This window comes from Embiotoca jacksoni, unplaced genomic scaffold (genome assembly GCF_022577435.1).
Source record: "Embiotoca jacksoni isolate LCO1_2020_lvr unplaced genomic scaffold, fEmbJac1.0.p SCAF_33, whole genome shotgun sequence".
NCBI lineage: Eukaryota > Metazoa > Chordata > Actinopteri > Embiotocidae > Embiotoca > Embiotoca jacksoni.
In genome coordinates this window covers 1,461,598-1,485,045 of record NW_027185385.1, presented here as the reverse complement: position 1 = coordinate 1,485,045, position 23,448 = coordinate 1,461,598, and the positions used below count along the sequence as shown (strand labels likewise).

At 41.4% G+C, this 23,448-nt stretch overlaps 1 protein-coding gene across 5 annotated transcripts; it reads right to left on the bottom strand.

Annotated features, from left to right (window-relative positions):
- Positions 1-182: 182 nt before the first annotated feature.
- Positions 183-23,244, bottom strand: gdpd5a (glycerophosphodiester phosphodiesterase domain containing 5a). 5 transcript variants are annotated; one of them, XM_069165132.1, is made up of 17 exons: positions 22,961-23,244; positions 17,415-17,589; positions 10,620-10,723; positions 10,343-10,436; positions 10,199-10,258; positions 10,014-10,112; positions 8,866-8,959; positions 8,457-8,602; positions 5,732-5,814; positions 5,355-5,505; positions 4,727-4,957; positions 4,352-4,497; positions 3,310-3,457; positions 2,886-2,968; positions 2,074-2,088; positions 1,708-1,820; positions 183-1,256 (listed from the first exon to the last, which is right to left on the bottom strand). In XM_069165132.1, the coding sequence occupies exons 2-17, from the start codon at positions 17,529-17,531 to the stop codon at positions 1,165-1,167; spliced, it is 1,776 nt and encodes a 591-aa protein (XP_069021233.1). In that variant the 5' UTR covers positions 17,532-17,589; positions 22,961-23,244; the 3' UTR covers positions 183-1,164. The 5 variants fall into 5 exon arrangements, with proteins under 5 accessions (XP_069021233.1, XP_069021234.1, XP_069021231.1 ...); XM_069165133.1 differs by having other exon boundaries at positions 4,736-4,957; XM_069165130.1 differs by lacking the exon at positions 2,074-2,088 and having other exon boundaries at positions 1,708-1,847.
- Between the last annotated feature and the right edge of the window lie 204 nt (positions 23,245-23,448).

Here is a 23,448-nt window from a genome sequence, read left to right as displayed (position 1 = left end):
GATAAACGTTCACATTTTTTTCTTATACAATGCAATGTGCTTCCGTAGTATTTGAGGGTAGGAACAAACAGCCTCTATATGGGTTTTACAACTAGCCAACATATATATTCATTCCTACCGCCACGCTGTTAGCACGGCGCTCAGTCTTTTTCAATATTTACTTTTCCACAAAAGTCAACCTGTACATTTTTCAAAGATTATTTTTATTTAAAAGTCAACATGTCTGCAGCTACAAGTGTAAATGAATCCCCCTATAATTCAACTAAAAGAAAACAAATTCTACAAGTCAACCGATTTAACAAAAAGGCAGCCACGTGAAAGTTGTAATCGCTAATATCCCTATGAAGTAGAACAATCATGGCATGACAGAAAAGAGGCAGATAAAAGATGAGAACCTTGACCAATAATACACTCCCCAAACACCTGATCCCATGAAATGCAGGAAAATAAGTTTGTATTTGCCCTAATCTGTCTGTCACACTGAAACAGGACATCATGATAATAAATGCAAACATAAAATATACAATTCACATATCCAAACCACTGAAAATCCTCTCAGAGGGAAACAACATGAAACTCATATTTACATCAGTTTATCATCCAGACCATCGGCAGCCCGTTTCCTGTTATAAAACAACAGTGAAGTCCTGGAAAAACAACAGTTCAGCTTCATCAGCTCAGATGAAAACTTCTGAGGTCACTGAAGCGAGTCTTTTCTGATGTCTCAAGGTCGTCAGGTGGAGTTTTGGTCAGTAACCACTCACATCTCCAAAGTTTCCTCATGCTAATGCTCAAGGCTGAATGCTTACTTATGTGTTTCATTTATTTTCCTTTTATAGAAATGCTCAGTCTTAATGTGGTCAGAGACTCCGGTGTAATCAGACTATAATAAATGAAATAATAACACATTGAAGCCCCAGCTTCAGAGGTAAATAGTGAACTATTTCAGAGGAATGTGGCTTCGCTGCCCGCTGGACCGATACGTTAAACATGAAAAACACACAGCAATAGGCCATCCAGCAGAAACTCCAATGGTCAGTTCTCCAGACACAACATATGCACGATCATTACCGAGATATATCAGTATATCAGAAAATCATATTCAATCAGTGTCTGAGTTCTGAAGTCCAACTAACATCCAGATGTTCCAGCTGTGCGTTTTGCTCAGTGGTTGAGGCCTCCGTGAGAGTATCTCACGTAACCGTTCTCAGGATACAGCGAGAGCTCCTCTGTGCTGCTGAGCCCGTTGTTCAGCTCTGGAACAGACAACACAAACATACAGATGACGTTAAGTCAAATTCACATATCTGGATGTTATCGAGTCCATTACGAGCGGAGTGCTGCAGTCCAAACAGCAGCATTACGTCCTACTTTCTTCAAGAGTGTGAACAAAGCGCATCCCTTGAACTTACACTATTCATGGTACTCCGGGTTTACTCGGCCTGCTGCTAATTACCATGAAGGATGCAACATTTGAATCTCTGCAATGCTTGCGTTAAGTGCCGTATTTGCCAAAACAAATTCAAATGATTAGCAACTGTGAGCTTTGTAGTGAGCCACATGTCCTATTTTTCCCATAAATTATGTACTTATTATTTATTTATTGAAAGTACATTTCTGATTTCAAACTTGGCTACATGCTCAAATTTTTGTCCAGTTACAATCACAGCTTTGTATTTCCACGTGTGACTGACGCCGGAGCTGCACCTGAGAATATGAGCTTCTCCTTCATGATGTTGACGTCCCGGCTGCAGCGCCGCGTCACAGCGCTCAGCATGATCTGCTCCGGGTTGTAGTTCTGCATCCCGCTCATCCTCCACCTGTCAAAGCACACACGCATACCAACCCTCACCAGCACACCGAGGCACTGAGTCCAACTGTGTCATAACAACATTGAGTAATTGTGACATACAATGTACACATATTAAATAAATAAACTTATTTAAAAGATGCACACAAAAGAGGTAAGGGAGTCCAGTGGGAGGGGGGGAGGGAGTGGCCTCGGGTTGTCGGGCAGAAAAAGGAGGACAGACACGGAGGCAGAAACAAAGGCCGAGGCAGCGCAGCAGTTACCTGATCACATGATAGCTGACAGATGCCAGGGGGCAGCGGAGGAAGGTTGCATGCACATCAGGCAGAGCACAGGACAGAGGAAGGATGTCAGAGGACAGAGAGAGGACAGGAAGACAGTGAGAGGGTTCAGTACAGAGGAGAGACATGGAGACACCCAGAGGACAGCAGACAGGAGGAGAAAAAAGAAAAACACAAGAACAGAGCAGAATGAACAGTCAGTGTGGCAGCAGCAGAGCGGACCGGAGGCATTCACTAAACACTGTTCAGGTCCGGAGAGAAACCATATTTAAGTCAGAAAGTCAACTGAGAGTTATGAAAACAACAACACGAAGTCTACCGGTGCAGGACATTAACTCTGCTAACCAACGCAGATTAAAAAAAACACATCATATTAAAAACATGACAACTAATGACTTTTAAAGGGGCAGTTCACCCAAATGTAAATTAAAAAAAGCTTTATTTCTTGCCTTGGAAAATATTTGTGCAGGTTTGGATGTCTAACTCTGGAGTGCCCTTTCACCTCTAAATACAGATTTGATATATCCAGTGACTAACTGGTGGACAGGCCTGATGCAGGACGATCAAGTAATTAACAGGAAAAACAAAATGACAAGAGGAAGACTGGATGAAATCAAACTGGTTTTGTGGAGCAGAAACATGTTTTTCTGCTTTCCTCTCCTCGTTAGATTTATTCCGTGACCCTTCGTGGAGTCCCTACATGCTCTTTGTCGATGCTTCCTTTCTTTATTTGATATTATATTTTTCATGTGCTGCATGTCTATGACTTTCAACATGATTCAAACTGTTCTTACTTCTGGAAACAGAAAATCCCTATGACGATGGCGAGGGAGACGAGGTCGGAGGTCATCCAGATGAAGTTGTAAGCGTTCTGGCTCTACAAGACAAAAGAAAAAGGTAGTTTCCAGTGGACGCCACTAGAGGTCACTGTCAACGCTCATGTCTCCTGAAGGCAGAGAGCTGCTGGACAGCTGCTCCTTCCTTCAGATCCGTGCCCTTGTCCCGACCCGTGTCCGACTTGTTCCCAGCGTCCTGTTGTTCTCCAACGCCACGCTGAGCTCTAGTCTGCCGCTGAGCTCCCTCATATTTCTCTGCGTCCTCGCCCTCAAGTCTTGCTGGGTCCTCGTCAGTCTCTGTCCTCTCTCCTGCTGTCTTCTCGTCTCGCTGTGTGACCTTGTCTGCTTGTCTGTGTGTGTGTGTGTGTGTGTGTGTGTTTACCATGAGCCAGATGGGGTAAGGCACCTTTCGAAGGACTTGGGGGGCATCAGAGGACACAGAAGGCACCCCGCTACACCACAGAGAGGAGTAGAGCCAGGGCGCGTTCACCGGGAACACCGTCACACTCACGTTATTGGCCAGATACTCCCTGGGGGAAGGACAGATACGTGTCAACACTGGAAAAAAACAACCACCTCCCTTCACTCCCTTCACTCCCTTCATCCATTTACTCTCCAGACACAGCACTAACCTCTCACTGAGAACATTGTGTTCACTGAGACCCACAATATGTCAGCTAAAGGGGCAACAAAGATTTGTGTCCATGAAGAAGGCAAAGATGTGTTCAAGGGACCCTACCAGTATAACTCTGACGTGATAAATCTAAAGAGCTGAAAACATATTCAATACATGAACACAATCCTGAGCTAAATAATAAAACCCATTTTGATTATTTCACTGTTGATGACGTTCAGGTTTTTATGTCTTTCTTGATATTTGAACATAATCTCAAACTAATTGTTATTTCACACCGACCGTGTTTGATCTCGTTCTGGATCAAACTGAACCACGGTTCGGTTTATTTGAGTGAAAACACTTTGTGGACAGCTTGATTACAAGAACAGAAGTAGAGAGAAGTAAAGCTGAGTCCCGGTAGCACATGGGGGGACGAGGAGAAAGTGTTTAACTGCAATTTGGACAAAGAAATCAAAAATCATCTTGAAATAATGCAAAAAAAAAACCCAACTAATATTGTTAAATAAGTGCTGGCCGTGATGCCACAATAATGATAATCATATAGTGGCACCAAAAAGCTGTTCATTTATTTTCCTCCATTCAAACAAAAAAGATTGCACTGAGGATTTCCCTTTAATATCACTCATTTTGCTCAAAACTGTTCTAACTGCACAACTTTTATGTTTAAGAAGTCAAACTTACAGCTGAATGCTCCTTCGTTTGTTACTTATTGTTGTTAAAATGATCTCCTGCTCGATAAAACATACGAAGCTCCCTCTTATCTTCTTGGTGACTTCTTTGCTCTTACTGTATGTCTTTGTTGCTGGCCTTGTTGTAGTGGAGGGTCAGACTTGTGATTCCTCTGTGTCTTATCTCCTCCACCGACAGCTTCTCATTTGCAGTCTGCTGCAGCCCTCGCACCCTCCCCCTGTCTGTGTCAGGGGTCCACGTCACCTGGTACGCACATATATGACATGGAAAGACCCTGATTAGACTAAATGGAGAGTGCACTTCCTGTTTCATGATCACAAAAATGAGCTGCTCCATTAGGATGAATATAAAGCTGTGATGTGCTGGTATATTCACAGTAAATGAGGGTTGGTGGAGATGTCTGTTTCTCCACAGTAACACAACTACAAGCAGCACCTTAAAGTTATCAAAGGATTATGAAGAAGGCACCTACAGTCCTCACCCTCTTCTGGGAGATTCCTGCCTTCTGCATGGCCCACAGTATGTCCATGAACCAGCTGCGGTGGCGCGGGTGCTCCGGTGGAGGCGGGTGGATGTTAAGCAGTGCGGAGCTGTTGGCCCTGGCCGCCAGACGGAGCATCTCCACCAGACTGCACACCGACTGGTTGCCTATTCGGTTCCGATCCTTCGCCAGCAGCGCTCCTACTGTCCAGTAGGGGTCAGTCTGGAGCAGAGGAGAGCAGCAGAGATGTGCGTAGACAACACTTAATGCAAACATCAAGAATAATTTGCAAATTCTGCATGAGACTCATTTTGCTCACTGCTTGCTTCAAAGTTTCACAGGTTTGTAATTTGTTGAAAATGTCATAGAGATCATACTTTGTATTGTTTTTTTTCCTATTATATTGAAAAAAAAAAAAATCAAAGCCTCTGCACACATATCTACAGTGTAAACACACAGTTTGTTATTGGAGGTTTTGGTCAAATATCTTCATGTTTGAACTTCTCCACACAGTTTGACCACTAGTCTCAGTATCATACTATTGGTGACAGTCTGGAACCAGTTTGGTAGAATGAACCGTTGTCACAGCTGATGGTTGAAGTGAAATGAGTTTCAGTACCTTCAAAAACCACTGGCCTGCGTTAAGAGAGCGAATCTCCGTCCAGTTGAAGAAGGAGGCATCTTCATGCTTTCTGGATGGAAAGACCTTACTGACGTCGGTGGTCCGTCTCAAGGTGCGGTCTCGCAAGAGGAAGGGAACCCCGTCCACACTGGAAGAGACAGAACAGTCAGTACTTCAGATATGATTTAGTAAAGAAAGTGGATCACATAATCACATATTTTGCTATAGCTCTCTTATGCAATAATAATAATGTAATAATTCATACCAAACAAACTACATCTCAGCTGGGATCTAAATGAGGAACCTGCGTCCCCGCTGAATCCATTAAATAAAAATGAGGCAGGATTAAAACGTTATTAATGTGCGATTAATACCTGATGGTGACGTCGGCCTCCAGGGAGCTCGCTCCATGCTGCAGGGCTCGGTTGAAGGACAACATGGTGTTTTCTGGAGCCAGCTGGAGCAGAGAGGAGACAGACAGGAGGACCACAGTCAGTCAGTGTGTGGAGAAAACACACAGCAGGGGGCGGAGACATATTTAACAAAGTACACATGATTAGTGAACCCACAAATGATGTGGTTAAAAGAAAAAATAAATATCTTCTGCACATCTATCATCACTGAATTATTCATTCTTTCCTGGCAGACTTTACATTTTTCATAGTTTATTTATATATTCTTATATTAAGAAATGTGTTCTGATCCACACAAAGTCAAATTACAAAAGTTTAAATAAATATGAATATTTAACAGACTTTTAACTTCAACTTCACAGATCTGATCAGTTTCAGTTTGCAGAAACCTCGTGTGTGTACAAACGTCAAACAATATTTGTGGCATTCCTTTGTACTTATTTACAGACTGTAAAATGTGTGTGCACGAATCACACGGATCATTTTACAACTGTGCAGAGTTTGATGATTCTTTTCTTCAGATCCACAAATACATGATGTATTTAAGTGATGTAGGAAAACTAGAACATTTAGAAAATACAAATTGTGAAATGTTTTTCGAAATTGACAGAAAAGCTCGAAGCACATGTGTAAATCTTATTTTTTGAAAATCATGAAATACACATTTATGACCATTTTTAATCTGATTTCTCTACATGGCTGAGTAACATAACTTCTTTTTGAAGAGAGCCCAGTTAGCATTGAGCTGCAACACTTCAAAGACAAAACGGGGTCCAAACTGAGTTCAGACTTTTCTGACATGTGTTTACTGTACAAACATTATAACATGTAATACATTGAAAATAGCTGAATACATCTGCAAGAACAGGGGAACTATTTTAAGTGTTACCTGGTAAGTATAACTTGAGCTCGACGTAGCTTAACCTAGAACCAAATTCAAACCAATCCTCCTTTATGAATGCACATTCAACATGACTGATTGGAGATGAATAAATAATCTTGTAATATAGAAAACCTCAAATTACTGCTGTAGTAAATTGTACATTGACTGTTTTGTTTTCTACATATATATCTACATAAAAGAGAGTTTTTCCTTCCTTCTGCTGGAGTTTTTTTTTTTTCCTGTTAAAAGATATTTTCATTCCTCATGTTAGACGTTTTTCTCCCTTAAAGAGGAGTCCATTTTCCTCGTAGCTTATTTGGGAATTGTTGAATATTTGGGTTCTTCTGAATAATGTTGTAAACTTCTGTTGTAAGGACTTAAGTGCCTTGAAATAACCTGTGTTGTGATTTAGCGCTATATAAATAAAAGTGAATTAAATTGAATTGAATTTAGTGGTGATTGAACATCAATAATAATATAATAATAATAGTAAACTTTGTTTGTATAGCACCTTTCATGCAAGAAATACAGCTCAAAGTGTTACATGCAGAATTACATGCAGTGTTTCAAATAAAAACAGATATAAAGGAACATTTAAAAATATAGAAAAGAAATGAGATCAAACAAAATGCATAAGAAACAGATAAAAAGCATAAAAAACAGATGCAATGCATAAAAATGAATACAAGTTGACTTGATTTGAGTCGTTCTCTAGGATTCAATTCATGATATGAAGTAGTGGAAAAATCAGTTGTAGCAGGTGTACGTCTTGTGCACTTTTCTAGAACTTTACTTCACAGAGTCTATAATATTATAATATTACCCAGTAATGCACCAGAGATTAAATCTCCTGTTCTGCTGTGGTCTTAGTAAATTCTTTAAGGTAGACTCGTCAGTGTTCATCCAGGTTTCTGCTAAACCTCGGTTAAAAACTCACACGGGTCCAACCTGGCCATACATACTAAAATTCCCTTTTCACTAACATACAGTATCAGTATTTTTAAGTTTCAACAAAATATATAGTTAAAATATAAAATGAGCAACATGCATTTCAAGGTGCGGTAGTTTAAGAGCATGGCAGGTGCACGAGAGGTTCAAGAGTTGCTAGTTAAAGGCTGATGTAAAGAGATATGTTTTGAGCTTTCTTTTGAAAGTATTAACTGAGCAGCTTCCCTGATATCTAACAGCTAGTTTGTTCCACAGCTTTGGAGCATAGCTGACAAAAGCTGAATCCCTAATTTTCTTTCGGCTGTTGCTGAGAACCTCCAATAAACCAGCAGCAGATGATCTCAGAGTTCTTGAATGCTCATAGCTCCCAGAGAGTTAGAGATGTAACTTGGACCGAGCCCATTAAGAGCTTTGTCTGTGGAGGCGGAGCTTAAAGTCAGTCCTGTGTCTTTTAGGCAGCCAGTGCAGAGCAGCTAGAACTGGACTGATGTATTCTCTCCTCTTGGTTCTGGTTAATACTAATACATTAATAATCTATTAATAACCTGGATGCAGGTTTTTGCAGAGAGGTGACAGGCAGGTGGCTGTTGTGTTTGGTGTGTATTAGGGTGCACATATTTGTATATATATATATATATATATATATATATATATATGTGCAAAGAGTGCGTGTCTTTAGAGAGCAGGAAAACACTGCCTGAACATCAGTGGACATTTGTTTGGAGCTACTCATGTAGAACACTCACTGCTGGCTGAGCTGTGAGATGACAGTGTGTTGTTGACTCACACACACAACAGTAGGTTCATGTAGTGTAGCTATACACTGCTGCTGCTGTGAAATACAGTGCAACTGACCATTGGAGCTCCTCGTCGGCCGATGATGTCCGGTCGAGGTTTGAGGCTGTGGCGGTCCATGATGCAGGGGCAGGTGAATGTGAGCGGTGCCAGATAGAGAGCCAGGAGGATTAAAATGTAGATCAACAGTACCATCACCTGGACGTCTAAGAGCAGAGTAGAAAGAGGGTTTAGGAGTGGTAATCTCTTTGCAGGATTTTTCAGGAGGAAAAACAAACAACCAAAGCCGGGAAGTTGAGACAATTAGAGGAAAGCATAGTTTGAGACGTATACTGTACCTCGCGACATCTGAAATATGTTCATGTAGTTAATACAGTTATTAATAACAGCACTTTGTACAACAAACAGGAGTATGAAACCAATAGGTGAGGAGAAAAGATCTTTACTTGAAATAAGAGTGGACACTTACTGGATCTCTCTCTCCGGACCACGTATCCAGCCACCAACCAGCTGAACGCTGTCACTGTTGCCAGAGCGCCGATGTGCAGGAACGGTGCTGTGGACTGGTGACAAAAGACAAATATAAAGTTGTTGGTATTGATTGGTGGTTATTGATCAGAAAGCATCTGAGCAGAAGTTTGTGTCTTTTATGACATATAGATCAGTTATGATGATGTCAGAAATAGCTTTTCTGATCAAAGATGAAAAGATTACACAGGATAAGTAAGATTTGTATATTCCATAACACAAAGAATAATATGGGTAATATGGTTGATATGGCTGTGGAACAATACTGTGCTCTTATTAGGGTTGTTTATTCATTTCCACCGAGTCAATGGCCATATTTAAACACAAAGTCTTGACATTGTCAGTGCACCATTCAGCAGTTTTTTATCAGAAAATCCTTGAAGGACTAGTTTGACTTTTTGAGAGATAAAATACATTATATTTGCTTTCTTTCACAGTTAAATGAGAAGATCAGAAAAGGTTTTCACTTACGAGATTGATTTTGTTTTGTGTTGCATAAAAGACAACAATATACAAAGCGAGAGAAGATGATATGCATCACAAGAGTTAAGCGGTCAAAAGACTGGGAACAGTGTGAAACAGCGAGCTTGGTTCTGTCCCAAAGAAACCAAATCCACCTACTACCACCTTTAAAAAAATACTAAATTGTGGTTTTGCAAGGAGTTAAGTGCAAGTTCTGACATCCATCTTCTCATCACATTTTTTGCAAAAAAGAGAAAACTAATTTCCAAATTTATTCTTTAGAGTTTGTCAAAAAATAACCAAGATTGGATTAACAATGACAAGTAAAAGTGTGAAAAAAATGGACTTAACCACCTTAAAAAACTTATATCATCCACATGGTTACATGTTAAAGTTTAGTGATTTCCATCTGTCAGAAATTCTGTTTTCTGTCGTGTTTCAGAACAAACACCTCATTATTGTACGAACACCTCAAGCAAAAGGTTATTTTCTGCCATAACGTTTAATCAACTCAGCTGCTTTTTATTAAGATTTCAATATTATTACAAAACATGAATTGCATGCAATTTAAGTCAAAACAAACCACATGGCGAGCGTATGGTTCAGTGGTTTGGAGAGCAGACTGACCTGCAGCGATACGATCAGGATGTCCCACTCGTCTCCCCATAAGTCATCAACGGAGATGACACCAGAGATGGTGGTGAGCAGCGTCGCCAACACTCCGATCTATGGACATGAACATACAACGATGAATTCTCAAGCGTATGTGGATAAAATCCATGGCAACCATTGAAGATGTTCTTCCACAGCACCTTGTGAATCCAGTAGAGATTCAGCTGTTGGCCCAGGGATATATGGAAAAGAGCCAATATCTGAAAGGGAGCAGGATTCAGTGAGTCGTTTCTCATCTGATCAACTGGTGTGCCAATATTGAGGGGTTTGAAAGAGACTGTTACCAATAAAAATGTGATGTAGCTGAAGCCCACGGTGGTGGACGCCAGGACGGGGATCGTCTCGTCCCTCCACTCTCCGAGGCGGTTGTATACCGACCTGAAGTGTGAAACAATAACGGACGACTCATCTATGTCGGTGGTATGACACCGATAATTTAAATATTAATTAAAAATTAAAATACACATGTTGGGCAGCTCATTGCCGCCCTGCTGCAGTAAAGGTCATAAACAGCTTTTCACTCATTACTAAAGATATATAACAAAAAAAAAACGGTCTCACCAGTTGAAGTCGTTGAAATCATTTCGAGCCACCAACCAGAAGTAGGCCCAAAAGAGAAGCAGCAGGAAAGAGCTGCTCAGGATGATGAACCATGTGCACTCCCACTGTGAAGAATAACACAAAGACAGTTTAAAATATTACACAGACGGCATTGTAGACCACTGCTGAGGGGCGAGCTTGCTCTAAGTTCTCCTACATGTAGTAAATGTAACTCAAGTCGGTTCATATGTTTTGGAAATGTGTAAGGATCCAAACATATTAGAGAGAAGTGAAGGACGAAGTGGTTTCCTTCATTGGATATGACTTGGTGCTTTCACCTCTTCAATGCGAAACGCTGAACTGACTGAAATACTATTATACAGAGCACGGAAGACTTCTTAAAATCTGGATTTCTAAAGACACTCCGTCTTTGGATGATTGGTATAAGCGGGTTTTGGAAATCCTCCCTCTGTAAAAGCTGACTTGCACCCTTCAGGACAATCCCAAGGGATTTGTTAAGATATGGACGCCTCTGGACCGGACTTTGCTCTGCCAGATTAAGAACACAGGAACTGATGTTGGCTCGACCTGATGGTCTGAGTTTAATGCAATTATGGCAGGCTGGTGGTGTGTGAGTGGGGTTTTTTTTTGCCTCTGTTTTGTATTCTTAAAGCTTTAAAGTTTTGTTTTGATAAATTGTAAAATCAAAAAAAAAAAAAAAAAGAATAACACAAACCATGAGCCTTGGTCAGATCTGGCTCTACAATCAGGATTCAGGCGATGGATCAGATGTCTAAGTGTAAACTGGAAGGAGAACTGACACACTTCTGTAATCCATGTTCATCTCCAGAATATGTTTGCACCGAACTTCCCAGAGTCACTTTTTAATCAAATATTTCCTCGGATAACTTCTGGTTTGAGTAACTAAAGCAGGATAACTATCCAGATCTGTTTACTCAAAATCAATCTGCTGATGGTGACTTCCAGTAATATGTGCACAGCGTTTTGCCATCCATGTTCTGAACAGCACGTGTAGATATGCAGCACTTCATTATTTAAACATGTTTCCTGGTTGCCGGGTTTTAACCTCGTACTGTACAGTCCTCTGGCTCGACATGTGGGACAAAGGTGTAGAGGAGGCCCTGTTCAGCGCTCAAGGACTCTTCCCTCCAGTAGTTAACAGGATTAGGAGCTAAAGCCATGTGTGTGGGGGGGATGTTGAGTATGATAGGCCGGCCAACAGATCCTGTTGAGCGTTAAACACCTTTGCACCACTGCGTCCCTGTATGGACTCACCATTTCCAGGAGCTTATGTAAGAGACTGGGACGTGATTAGATAAGTGTGCAGGTGAAGAAGAATTGTGTGCTCGGAGGAATCTGTCCACACCGAGAGACTTCTGAAAGGTTTCTCTGCTGGCCAAGAGGAGAGCGGCCACACAAACTCATCAGGGGAAATATTCTAACCTGATGTGGCCGGTAAAAACATGACAGCGAGGTGGAAATATGATGAGTGACAGAGGCTGTTTTTAATTAGTTTAGCAGCCACCTGCATCTCAGTGTAGCCGGAGCTAACTGTAACCGGCTAAGAGGCACTGAGCCAGAGTCACGTTTTGTTTTACTTGGTGCACCAGTGGAAACAGTGTCCTAGAAGTAACTTTATGGACTCCACAATTATTCACACAAACTCAGCATTTACCCCTCTGGAGGTAAAACTGCATGTCACTTTCAAAACATGTAATTTGTTCTATTCCGTCCTGCTCTTTATTCATTTTCTGACATTCTCTGCATTCAGGTTTCCACTCTACTGCAAGTCGGCACGTACTGGAGAGACATACTGTATCTGAACGCCACAGTGAAGAAAATTAAAGTATTTCTAAAAAAGTGATCAAATTGTAATCAATTAGAGAAAGTAAGCAGATTTTTCCTTTTTAAATTCTCCCTCGTCTGTGAGTGGTTGCCTCCAGCAGCGACCGGTTGTTTGGATTAGGATTCTGGTTTTAGGGTCAGCAGCGGGGTCGGAGGAAGGTCTGGACTACCAGGTCAAGTAATCCTTGAGGCTGAGAAATTCTAAAAGTGATGATGAAGACAATCCTGCCACAATTCTTACCTCAGTGCTGTTCTGCTTCCTCCAGCAGGTAACTCTGACTACATGTAATATAATAATGTAATTGATGTTGAAATTCTCTCAACTTTATTGCTGCAAAAGCAGCTCATTTATTTTCTGCAGGAAATAACAAAGGGACAACTTTCTGAATGTCTCCCTGAATTATGATGTATTTTTGGGTCAGTTATGCGGTCCTTACTTTCTACTAAACAACAATATTTAGGACTTTACTTCCATTACATATTTTACAAGCTTTTGTGAGCCCCTCTCACTGTGCAGTACCATTTATTTGCAGGCGAGCGGTGTGCCATCTGATGTTTTCTACTGAGCGCTGCATGGCCTTCAAAGATCCCCGCGTCACCATTCAGAGCAGCTGGTACTCGACGTCTGACAGCTCTCCTGAATCCTGGTCTTTGTGCTGACCTCACCATGTGACAGAATGTTTCCTCTACTGATAAATACCGTACAGACCGGCTCGTATCACACAAGGTCAGTGTCAGCTGAACATGGACACTGACAAAGCATGAACACGTGTGCTCAGGATTAAAAAAAAAAAAAGGAAAATGAGCAACTAAGTAGGAATGCAGATATAAAACATAAATATCCAAAATGTTTTCATTCCTGCTGACCTTTGAAATGTGTGACACGGTATCACGGCAGAGTGTGAAATAGACACGCCCGCACAGTGCAGCAAAATGTGAGATGGCCACGCTTTGGACTGTCTAGGCGTGAAAGTTACACGTTATCCTGTAGTGGATGAAAATTAAACTGGCGTGCTCTGAGCCACGTGATTTACAGGGAAATGGAACTTATTTCGCGAAATAAGCACATGGTGGGGTTAAGAAACAAAAAACAACTCCTTCCTCCTCATACAAAAACATGTTCTTTGTACTTGGTCTCTAAACCTCTGTTGCCTGACCCTGGTCACATGATCCCGCGTCACATGACATTTACGCGCGTGTGAGTTTCCCGCTTACAAAACATGTAACTTTCACGCCTAGACACGCCAAAGCGGGGCTATCTCACATTTTGCTGTCGTAGACGGGCGTGTCTATTTCACGCGTCACAATTATTACTGTATGTAAACAGCAGCATGAAACTCACAGAAATGTCACATTTTCATCACTAACATGTTGTTTTCTACCATTTGAGGTTTGACTGTTGCTCATTTCATTACAACCCCGTCTTCTGCTCCGATTTAATGACACCAGTAGAGAATTAGTGCCATTGTCTATTAAAATCAGTTCATCAAAATTATTTAGGTGACTATTAATCCTCAACTAAGATGTCATTCTTGTGACTACCCTACCTCTCACCCAGTGGAGGTATTCTGTCTGGGAGGAGTTTCCAGGAGTGCTTGATAGAAACATCATCTCGTCACTCGCTCGCTCTGAATTTTCCATAAAATGACCTGCTCTGTACACATAATGGCTCAATCAGACATTACACAGACTCGGTACTGCAGAGCTGCAGGTTCGTCCCGTCCAACTGATTCTGACATGTGCGTTATCACATTCAGCTCCTCCGGGTGGCTCAGGCCTGCGGTGCATGTGTGAGAGCAGCTTTACCTGAAGTTCAGAATACTGATAATCCTGAATCAACAACACTGACTGTCCTCAAAATAAAACCAGTCAAACATCGCCATGTTGCAGTGTAAACAGACAGCCTCTATGTTTATGACCCAGTACTGTGTGTGTGTGACCACATGAAGCTTTGTAACTGAGACAAAAGAGGGGAGCGAGGCAGCTGTGGGCTGGAACTTTTCCTCTTGGTCAGCACATCATCAGTGCCCGGCTCACACATGCAGTAAATGGACTAATTTATGGCCGAGCCACTGGCTCTTTGTGATGTAGAAGACATCCAGCAGCAGGAGCGGAGGCTGCCCTGTGGGTGTCCAACACAGCTGGGGATCTGGCTCCGCTTTACACATCGCAACACTGCACGGATTCTATTACTTGCTTTATTGTGAAGATTGTTTTCTGCAGTTACTAGGGCCAGCTGTAGAGGTCTCTTAGGAATTCAGGAGGACAAAAATGGGATGACACGAACAGCTAATTGATTTGTTTTCGACTTTTAAATTAAGAAGACTGTAAATTTCAAATGAATTTGGGGAATGAAGCCACACATTAAATAACTGACATAAACTTTCAGAAAATTAACACATTAGGCTGGAATGTCATCCGTTTAGAGTAATGTAAAACAATTCCTCTTAATTTTTGTTTTTAACCTTGTAAATTTTGACGCAGCGCAAACACTGGCAGTGCTTGTAGGTGTGGCTAGTTTCTTTTGGTAACACAAACGCAAGCGCATATGTGGCAGCGTGGCACAATGTAAAGTAGAAGGAATAGATAATTAGAAGGTGTGTCACAGCCGACGCCAATCAAACCAGCTCCTCTCATCCCCTTTAAATCCTCCCTGGTGCAGCGTGTTGTCATTTTTGAATGGCGTACGAAGGAACAGACCGGCACCGACACCCAAACTTTACACAGGAGGAAACTAGCAAATTTGTCCGGGAGGTTCAGACTCGTAAACACTGAATTTATGGAACTACCAGTCGGCCTCCACGGACTCAATGATATAAGACAAAGGGCCAAACAAAAACTTGCATCTAATAGATGCAAAACACTGGAATTAATGAAATGTCAAAGTGAACAAAGAACACTCATCCAATGCACTAAAATCCGTTAGTGGAAATATAGTTAGGATCGAGCAGAAGTAAATTATTCACACTTAAAGCTCCCGATGCTATTCATTTATTAACAACACTGATGAAGAGCCATGTGCATCAAACGTCACTGATGTTGTGGCGTCAACAAATGAGTTGTGTTAAAACATGTCACGAACGACTCATGCATCAGGAAACAAGACGGGTGCGCTGTTATGAGGAGAATGCAAAAACAGCAGAATAACAATGTTTTTTGCTCACAATATAACGTTACATATTGCTCTGTGAGTGCCAGTATTCTGCTGTTTCTTCAAAAATAAATGGCATCGGGAGCGTTAAGTGTGAATTATTTACTTTTCCAATCATTAATTACATGGCCCAAGCTGCAGTACGAAAATAGGGCCCTTAATTGTTACAAAATCTTCCTGTTAAGACCATCTTTTTTTAACATCTGCAAGAATTCACTTTCAATTCATGTTTAAATCGCCACAATTTTTAAGAATGAAGTGCATACCATGTAGACCGCAATGTTTCTGACAACTTTAAAAATACCTTGAAAATGCATATGGACGCATTTGCAGCCATAAAAAACACGGTCTGACATGGTTTGAGTTTCACACAGTTTCACTCTGAGCAGTATCAAGAAGATGTAGAATGACACTGACAAAAACAAAGATATTTTTAACAATAGCTGATATCTAATAAAAAACGTATGGGAGGTACGGAGTAAAATTACAACACAACACTACAGTTACTGGCTGCACGTTCCACATTAGGTTGCTGTTGTGTAGTTTCCTTTCAAAACGCCTGACCTACTTTTTGGTCCTCAGAACCACAAAATGGAAAATAGTTCATTTATTCCTGAGGTGCGCTCAGGTTTCAGTGAAGCAGCAGCAGGATTGTGTAGTGTCATTATCGGCCGTGTTTTGCTCTGCTGCACGCTACAGTTGGTCAACGGACACACACTCTGCACTGAATCTGCTGCCTTCATATACAGTAAATGACTATCTACTGGATCTCTGCATATAACTATAAAAATAATACACATCAAAGAATGTCTCTTAGCATACCAGACCTAAGTTATTTGGTGGGACTTCATTTTCCACATTTGTATGAATGCTGGAGTGTAAATTTTGTAGGACAGTTTACAACTATGAACGTTTCAGCATTAGGCAGATGCTTTAAATACTAATCCTGAAACATCTGATTATCTTCATCATCGCAGTCACCCACGACAGCGACTGCATGATGCTTCACTTACTTAAGTAAGAGGTGTTTGTCTTATTTCTATAACTCTGTGTAATGACAGTCAGAAAAGACGTGTTTAATTTAAACATCTGACAAACCACAGACTGACAAACTGCACATTCATTGGAGAAGTTTTTGTTATTGTTTACTGATCTGATATTTCTTGATTTGAATTGTAAGTTTGCAGCTTTTAGACTATTTCTTTGGGCAAAGTTCTTGCAATGTTCACCCTTACAGAAAACACACACGTTTCCAATGTTTTCCACATGGGACACATGTTTAGCACTTGTTGAAACATACAAAACGGGGAAAATATGTGAAAAACTTTTCACATGGGACTCTAGATAGGCTTCAAACATTACAGGGTGAAAATGCTCCGCAAACACGTTTCACATATGAAATGCATGTGTTTTTTTTCTGTAATGTTAGTCATGTTTAGACAAAATTAACCATTTGAGACTTTTGACCTCTTTTACAAATGAAAAAAAGGTTTCACAGCCTTTCTCAAATCAAAATGCCAAACATATGGTTTCAGTATTAAATTTCTGTGTTGTAGTGACACAAAAAAATATCAAACAATAACCAGCTTTAATCAAAGCTCATTTCTCATACAATCTGCAACCACTTGCCAGAATGCATCTACTTACACTATTGATATACCACAACACTAAAACAATAAGGTGGCATTAATAATAGTAAATTATTATATATATTTTTTTTTTTTTATAACAAATAGCATGAGAATATTTCTAATAGTTAATATAACATCCATACTTGATAATCACAGGTATTATCTTACCCTGGAGCTCTCGTCTTGGGAGCGCTGGTAGCGTTTCCAGCGGCAACCATAGATGCCAGTGACGAAGGACACAAAGACCTGCTTCTCATAGACCTGTAAGGGTTGGTGCTTCACCATGCTCCTTCAGCCTCAACGCGCCGCCAGTCCATGAACATCCCACACCGGACTGGGAACCCTGCAGAAGACCGAGCAGTCACTCACCAAGACACGCTGGCATGAAACAGCTCCGTCTGTGTACATACAATTACACCTTTCATCAACACGCCGGGTCACGTCATGTCACTGAGGTACATGTTCACAAAACAACATGAACACGCTGATGGCTCTGGGCCTGTTTGGAGTAACAACACCTGTGAAAGGGAAGTCAACACGCCCGTCAACAGTGAGTCCCGTCTACGACAGACATAATGATATGTTATGTTTTACAGTCACTGAGTCCGCCGTCACCCATGTGAGGATTTATTGGCTGTGGAAAAGACACAAATAGAAATCAGCAGGTAGGAAGCATCTGTCTGTAGCTACGACTTGATCCTCGAACAAGTCGAACATCTGGAAAAAAGAAAAAGTCAGAAGGAGACAGCAGGAGAAAAGGTTGTTTCCTTGGTGGCAGATAAAAATGTCTCGGCTCAGACAGAGATGGCCGAAATGGTGTTTCTGTTTCAGGGTCCTTTAATGCTCAAAAGATATCTTGTGTCTTTCTTTATATAAGTTTTTAGGAGAATTTTCCAATCTTTAATCATTTCTGCATTAATGACCTTACAGAGAGAATAATTTTATTGCTCAGGTTACCTAAAGTATGCGTTATTTATAAAACATGAATAAAGCTGGATACTGGGAACAGGCTTCCTGTCTGAGACCTTCAGGGTCTTTCTGTTCACACAACACCAACATACGACACTTCATCAGATAACATGAGCCTTCAACCGGGAAGTCAGAGTTTTTATTTCTTCAAGCAATTCAACGCAAAACTTTTGACTGTGTGACTGTCATGGTTCCCAGAAGATGAATCCTATGGACTTGAGTCATTTTTGGTTGTGTGAAATGTCTTTTAGAATGAAATATCTACAGTACAGAACAGATTATCGTGACATTTCCTACAAGTATTCAAGGTTCCTAGAGGATTTAATGTTCGAACAAAATGATTGTCTCTGTGAAATAAATGAAGACCTCTCATAACCTCCAGGGTGTAAATCCACCTTCTATTGTCTTGTGGACCAAACTTTGTGACCCGTGGTACTTGTGACTCCTCAGTGGGATTGACTGGTGCTCTTCAGGTCACTCTCCAGGAAGCCTTTCTGAGAAAGTGAAGTCATGCGGTGCTGCTCATTAAGACAGCTGCCTGCCGTAACATCAGCCAAGGTGCTCTCTTTACAGATTCACTGTTGGTTTTGTTTCAGACGAATTAGGCTACAACGTACTAATCTGCAGTGATAACAGACGTGCTGTAATCCCCTCCATGACAACGCCTTATTCCATCTGACCCATGAGGGGTTTTTAAGAAGTAAATCAATCTCATCCCTTCATTAATCACTAAGCTCAGCTGAAATAAAATGTTTTCTGATTGTATTGTTATCTTTTTTTGATAAGAGCAGCAACAAATGGCAATTTCCTTGCGAGATAAGTTCCCGTTTCCTGGTCGACGACCGTGAACCACACAAACTGCTCCTTTGTCCTTATCTCGGAGAGGAGAAATCACCACATGGCGTGGGACCAGGACAAATCTGTCTGTGTTGAGCTAACACTGTTCATATCACGAGAAAGGCAGTGAGGGAAAGAACATTTTAAATAACAAGCAGATTATAGCCGCTCTGTGAGGCTGTACTGAGGCTTAAAGCTATATGCTAACATCAGCATGCTAACTCATGATGACTATAGTGATAACAATGTTCATCACCTTAGTTTGTTAGCATGCTAACATTTGCTAGGTAGTCCTGAACACAAAGTGCAGCAGAGACTGTAGGGAATGTGTCTGGATGAAAGTTCAAATCTTCATTATTGACATTTTACCAGCAAATCTAAAAGGACAAACAAATACACTAGTCCTTGACATTTTCAGCATTTTATTCTGCCCTTCTTTAAAGTGGAATTGCTAAAATGTCCTTCAAACATTCAGTGTCCTGCAGCTGCATGACAAACACTTCAGATTTGCGTGCTATTATGTGTCACACATATTCAGGTTTTCTCAGCTAACTTGCAACTATAAAGTCTTAAAAACCGATCTGCACCCTCCCACTGCCGAGCGGTTGTTATGCAGGATCTCTGAGGCCTGAGGGAAGTTTCTCTGAGCTTCAGAGGAGCTGCCAGATTCCCATCACTCACATCCGGGCCCGTCCTCAAACAAGGGCCAACTGGAGCTGAAATCACAGGGCCTTATTCCAGCCAGGTTGGCCTATTGTCTCTGTGTCACCATGGTGCTGCGGTCATCATGAGGTAAACGAGGGCCAGTCAGGGGCTGACGGGGCAACGCACTCTTCCACTGCTGCACATTTCACACTTCTTCACAGGGAAGTGCAAATATCACCACACATGGTGTTGAAGATTTAACTTCAAATTCATCAAATTGTCATGTTCCCTCATTTTCAGAATCTACCCTCAAAAAACATGTTCTTACAATTTGTTTTTTAAATGTATTAAGAATTAAATCTGAAAACATTCTCTGTGGTTGGATGAATCCTTTCTGCTGTATTTAGTCTTCAGATGGACAGTGCCCACTATGACTGTGAAACCACAACAACTCCCTCTACAGTCGGCTGTCCGGCCAAATCTAGCCACTAAGAGAGAGGAGCATCAGTCACCAAGAAGCCACTCGAACACACACTCGAACAGAGTTTCAGAAATCCTTTGCAGAGATGGAGAACCTGCAGGAACCACAACCATCCCAGCAGCTCTCCATCAATCAGGGGTTTGTGTTGGAGCAGCTACACAGAAGTAAAAGCCATAAGACAGCCTGCCTGGAGTCTGCGAAACAAAAGCTGAGAACAAGTTCAAAAACTGTAGGCAGCACTTAAAGCACGCTGTCAGTCGAAGCCCGTGATCTGCTCATCATCTGACTAACGGCATTCCTACAGTAAAGCACGGCGGAGGTAGCATCATGCTACGACACGTCAGAGCTGAGGGAAGGAGAGGTCCTTGAAGAAAACCTGAGACTCAGCCAACGGTTCATCTTTCAGCACGACAAAGAGTCCGAGCATCCGCCCACAGTTCAGTTTTTGACTTTGCAAAAATATTAAAAAAAAACAAAAACGTTTTGAGTTTGACATTATGGGTTATTTAGTGTAGATTGAGGGACAAAAAGGCACATTTTATCCATCCATTATCTCTACCTGGTGTATGAGGGGGTTTCTCCCTAATGTGTAATTCTGCCACTATAGTCTGATGTTTCTAAAGGAATTAAGTTGTGCAAAGAACAAAGTAATGCTGAGAGCAAACAACATTTCACAAGAGGTCCAAGAAAAGCTGCAATCGTTAGTGGAAAATGAGAGAAGAAATATTCTTGGATCCAAGTCTCTCACGAACACTGAGCAGAAAGAAGGAAATCAATCTGCAAACAAAAACATGTGCAGCATAAACTATAAATACATATCTTTTATTAATAGTAAGACCAGTGTGAACAAGCACACACAGCCAATACAGCATTGGACTAGTACATGTTTGTTTTGACCTGATAAGAATATACTTTATACAAGTTAAGTTTGGTGTTTTTATGAATTTTCTGCAGTACGTGTGCTGTGATGAGTCATGAGTGTCAGCTGATTGGATGGTGTACTTACAGCAGCAGGAACCGTGCTGTTGTTTGGACTCTCAGGTCTAATGAGTTTTTAATTTTAATGTATTTTGAATTGTTTCTTTTAGCTTCTGTTACACACTGTGTACAGTAGAGTCAGACAGTCTGTTATCGTCGTGTTTACAACCAGCACTTGGCAGAAGAGATGTGTTCAAATATGACTCGAATTCACCCAGGTCCACCTGTCAATCACCTGTCACTCGCTCATTTAGCTGCTTCAAGCAGATTTCCTCTCTTGAACCTGAAGTTTACCTGACAGGACATCCTTTCTTTCCTCCAGCTTCTAGAAGTGACCTGCTTCCTGTCAGCAGGCCTTCAGGCTGCAGACACCTCTCCGTCAGTTTAGTCACTAGTACTCATTGAATAATAATACAATAATCCACAGAGCCTCCACCATATGTGTCTAATATTAGCCTTTTATATCGGTCACTGTCATCCCATTCCAGACTTCACTACTTCATGAAATTTATATCTGCGTGCATTAATACTATCCTTAATCTTTCAGTGGATTTAGCCAAAAATAGAGTTTCCATTAGCGCCACATGCTCGTGTTCCACACACTGAGGGAGGTTCAGGAGGACTGGAAACAAAGCTGCACTGGAAGCCCACGACTTTACTAAACCCAGCTTTTGTTATCAACCTGCAGTCATCAGGTGGTCCGAAGACCGGAGGCTCTTGGAGCTCCAGTGAGGCCTTGTTCTCCAGACCGGCCCGTCTCTCATCCATTCAAGGTGATTTAAACCTGACAGAAAAGTGAAGTGATGCTGCAGGAAGGCCGGGATGAAACATGCTGCTCAGATATGTCCTCTACTGATCACATCTAGGAGGACCAAAAAGACAGGCCGGTGTGATTAAAGCTCCATTTACAAGATGATGACATCACCACTTGGTCCGTCAGTCTGTCATCAGATGAACCTTTAAATGGATTCATTCATTAGAAACCGTCAGTCATGTGAATGTGTACTTTAACTTCACAATAATTTACAGTATTTTATGAACCATGTCAGAAGACATTTCCAAGAATTGGATGCATGATGTGAAATGGAGCTGAGTCCATTCTGGAGCTGCAACTGATGATCATTTTCATCTTTGATGAATCAGTTTCTCAGTTAATCGATGAATCATGTTGTCTATTAACATCAGAACATTGTGAAAAATGTCTTTTATAATTTCCCATCAACCAATGTGACTTCTTCAGAAATCTTGTTTGGTCTCAGCAACAGTTTCAAACACAAAGATGTTCATCTTACGACAGTGAAAAGCATCAAATCCACAGAGCTGAAAACTGGAATCAGTATTTCTGCTTAAAGAATGACGAACAATGATTCCTCAGGAGCTGACAGGTTTCCTGTGGGTGGACTAGCTGCAGCGCTCATCTATAAATTAGATTTATTGTATGCAATTTCGAGTTTATGTGTAAATACTGATATAGATTTGTATACTGATTTTATTTGTATATTTATAGATTCTGTTTGTGCCAGAATAACTTCAGAGCACATTAGTTTCTGACCTTGCTCACTTGTTATCCTGCAGAAATGTTCATCCATTCAATAATCTGTCATGTGTTGATGCAGAAAGTATAGTGGCACCATAAGAGAACAGAAATGTATGAAACAAGATGTTTCTAATTTTTTTTAAGGTTTCAAAACCTCCTAGTGAGGACAGATCAATCATCTCAGTTCTGAATGACACCAAACCCACTGCGGGCCAAGCGACAGGTCCGCAGATTATGCAGATAAGCCGATAAAGTGCGCACACTTACCTCGCCTCCACTGCAGCCTTTTTGTCCCGGACAGCGCACAAAACGTCACCAGCTCCCGGTTAATCAGTCATTTATTTCCATGGATGTTGACATTCCGCCGTTTGTCCGCAGCTCGCCGGTGCATAGAGGACTTTGAAGTTACTTTGAGACGCTCCGGCTGCGCACATCAGCCTGAAGTGTACCCTCTCTGCGCAGACCTGCTGTAAACAAACCAAACAAACAAACACAACAACGAGCCTCCTCATAAATCATAGCAGTGGTCCTCCTCCAGGACAGACGAAGCAACATGAGCCGTCACGGCAGAGTTACAAAGTGTAATCCGTGTGACACGGGGTGGGCGGAGTTTAGGGACACACTGCAAAAAACACCCCGTGTGAGCAGGTTGAGGACGTCATCACAGGAAGGAGGCACCTGGAAAACGTGTTTTTTACAGTGCAGGTCACTTCCCTGTCGGGTAACCGGAGCTGAGCTGCAGAGCTGAGCTGCAG

Bases quoted from the DNA above. Each gene is read 5' to 3' on its own strand.
- gdpd5a (XM_069165130.1), bottom strand. From the start codon at position 17,531: ATGGTGAAGCACCAACCCTTACAGGTCTATGAGAAGCAGGTCTTTGTG. The intron at 5,506-5,731 runs GTATTAATCGCA...TGTCTCTTCCAG, and splicing joins GAGGCCGACGTCACCATCAG to TGTGGACGGGGTTCCCTTCC. The intron at 1,848-2,885 runs GTAAGAACAGTT...TGTGCTGGTGAG, and splicing joins GGGATTTTCTGTTTCCAGAA to GGTTGGTATGCGTGTGTGCT.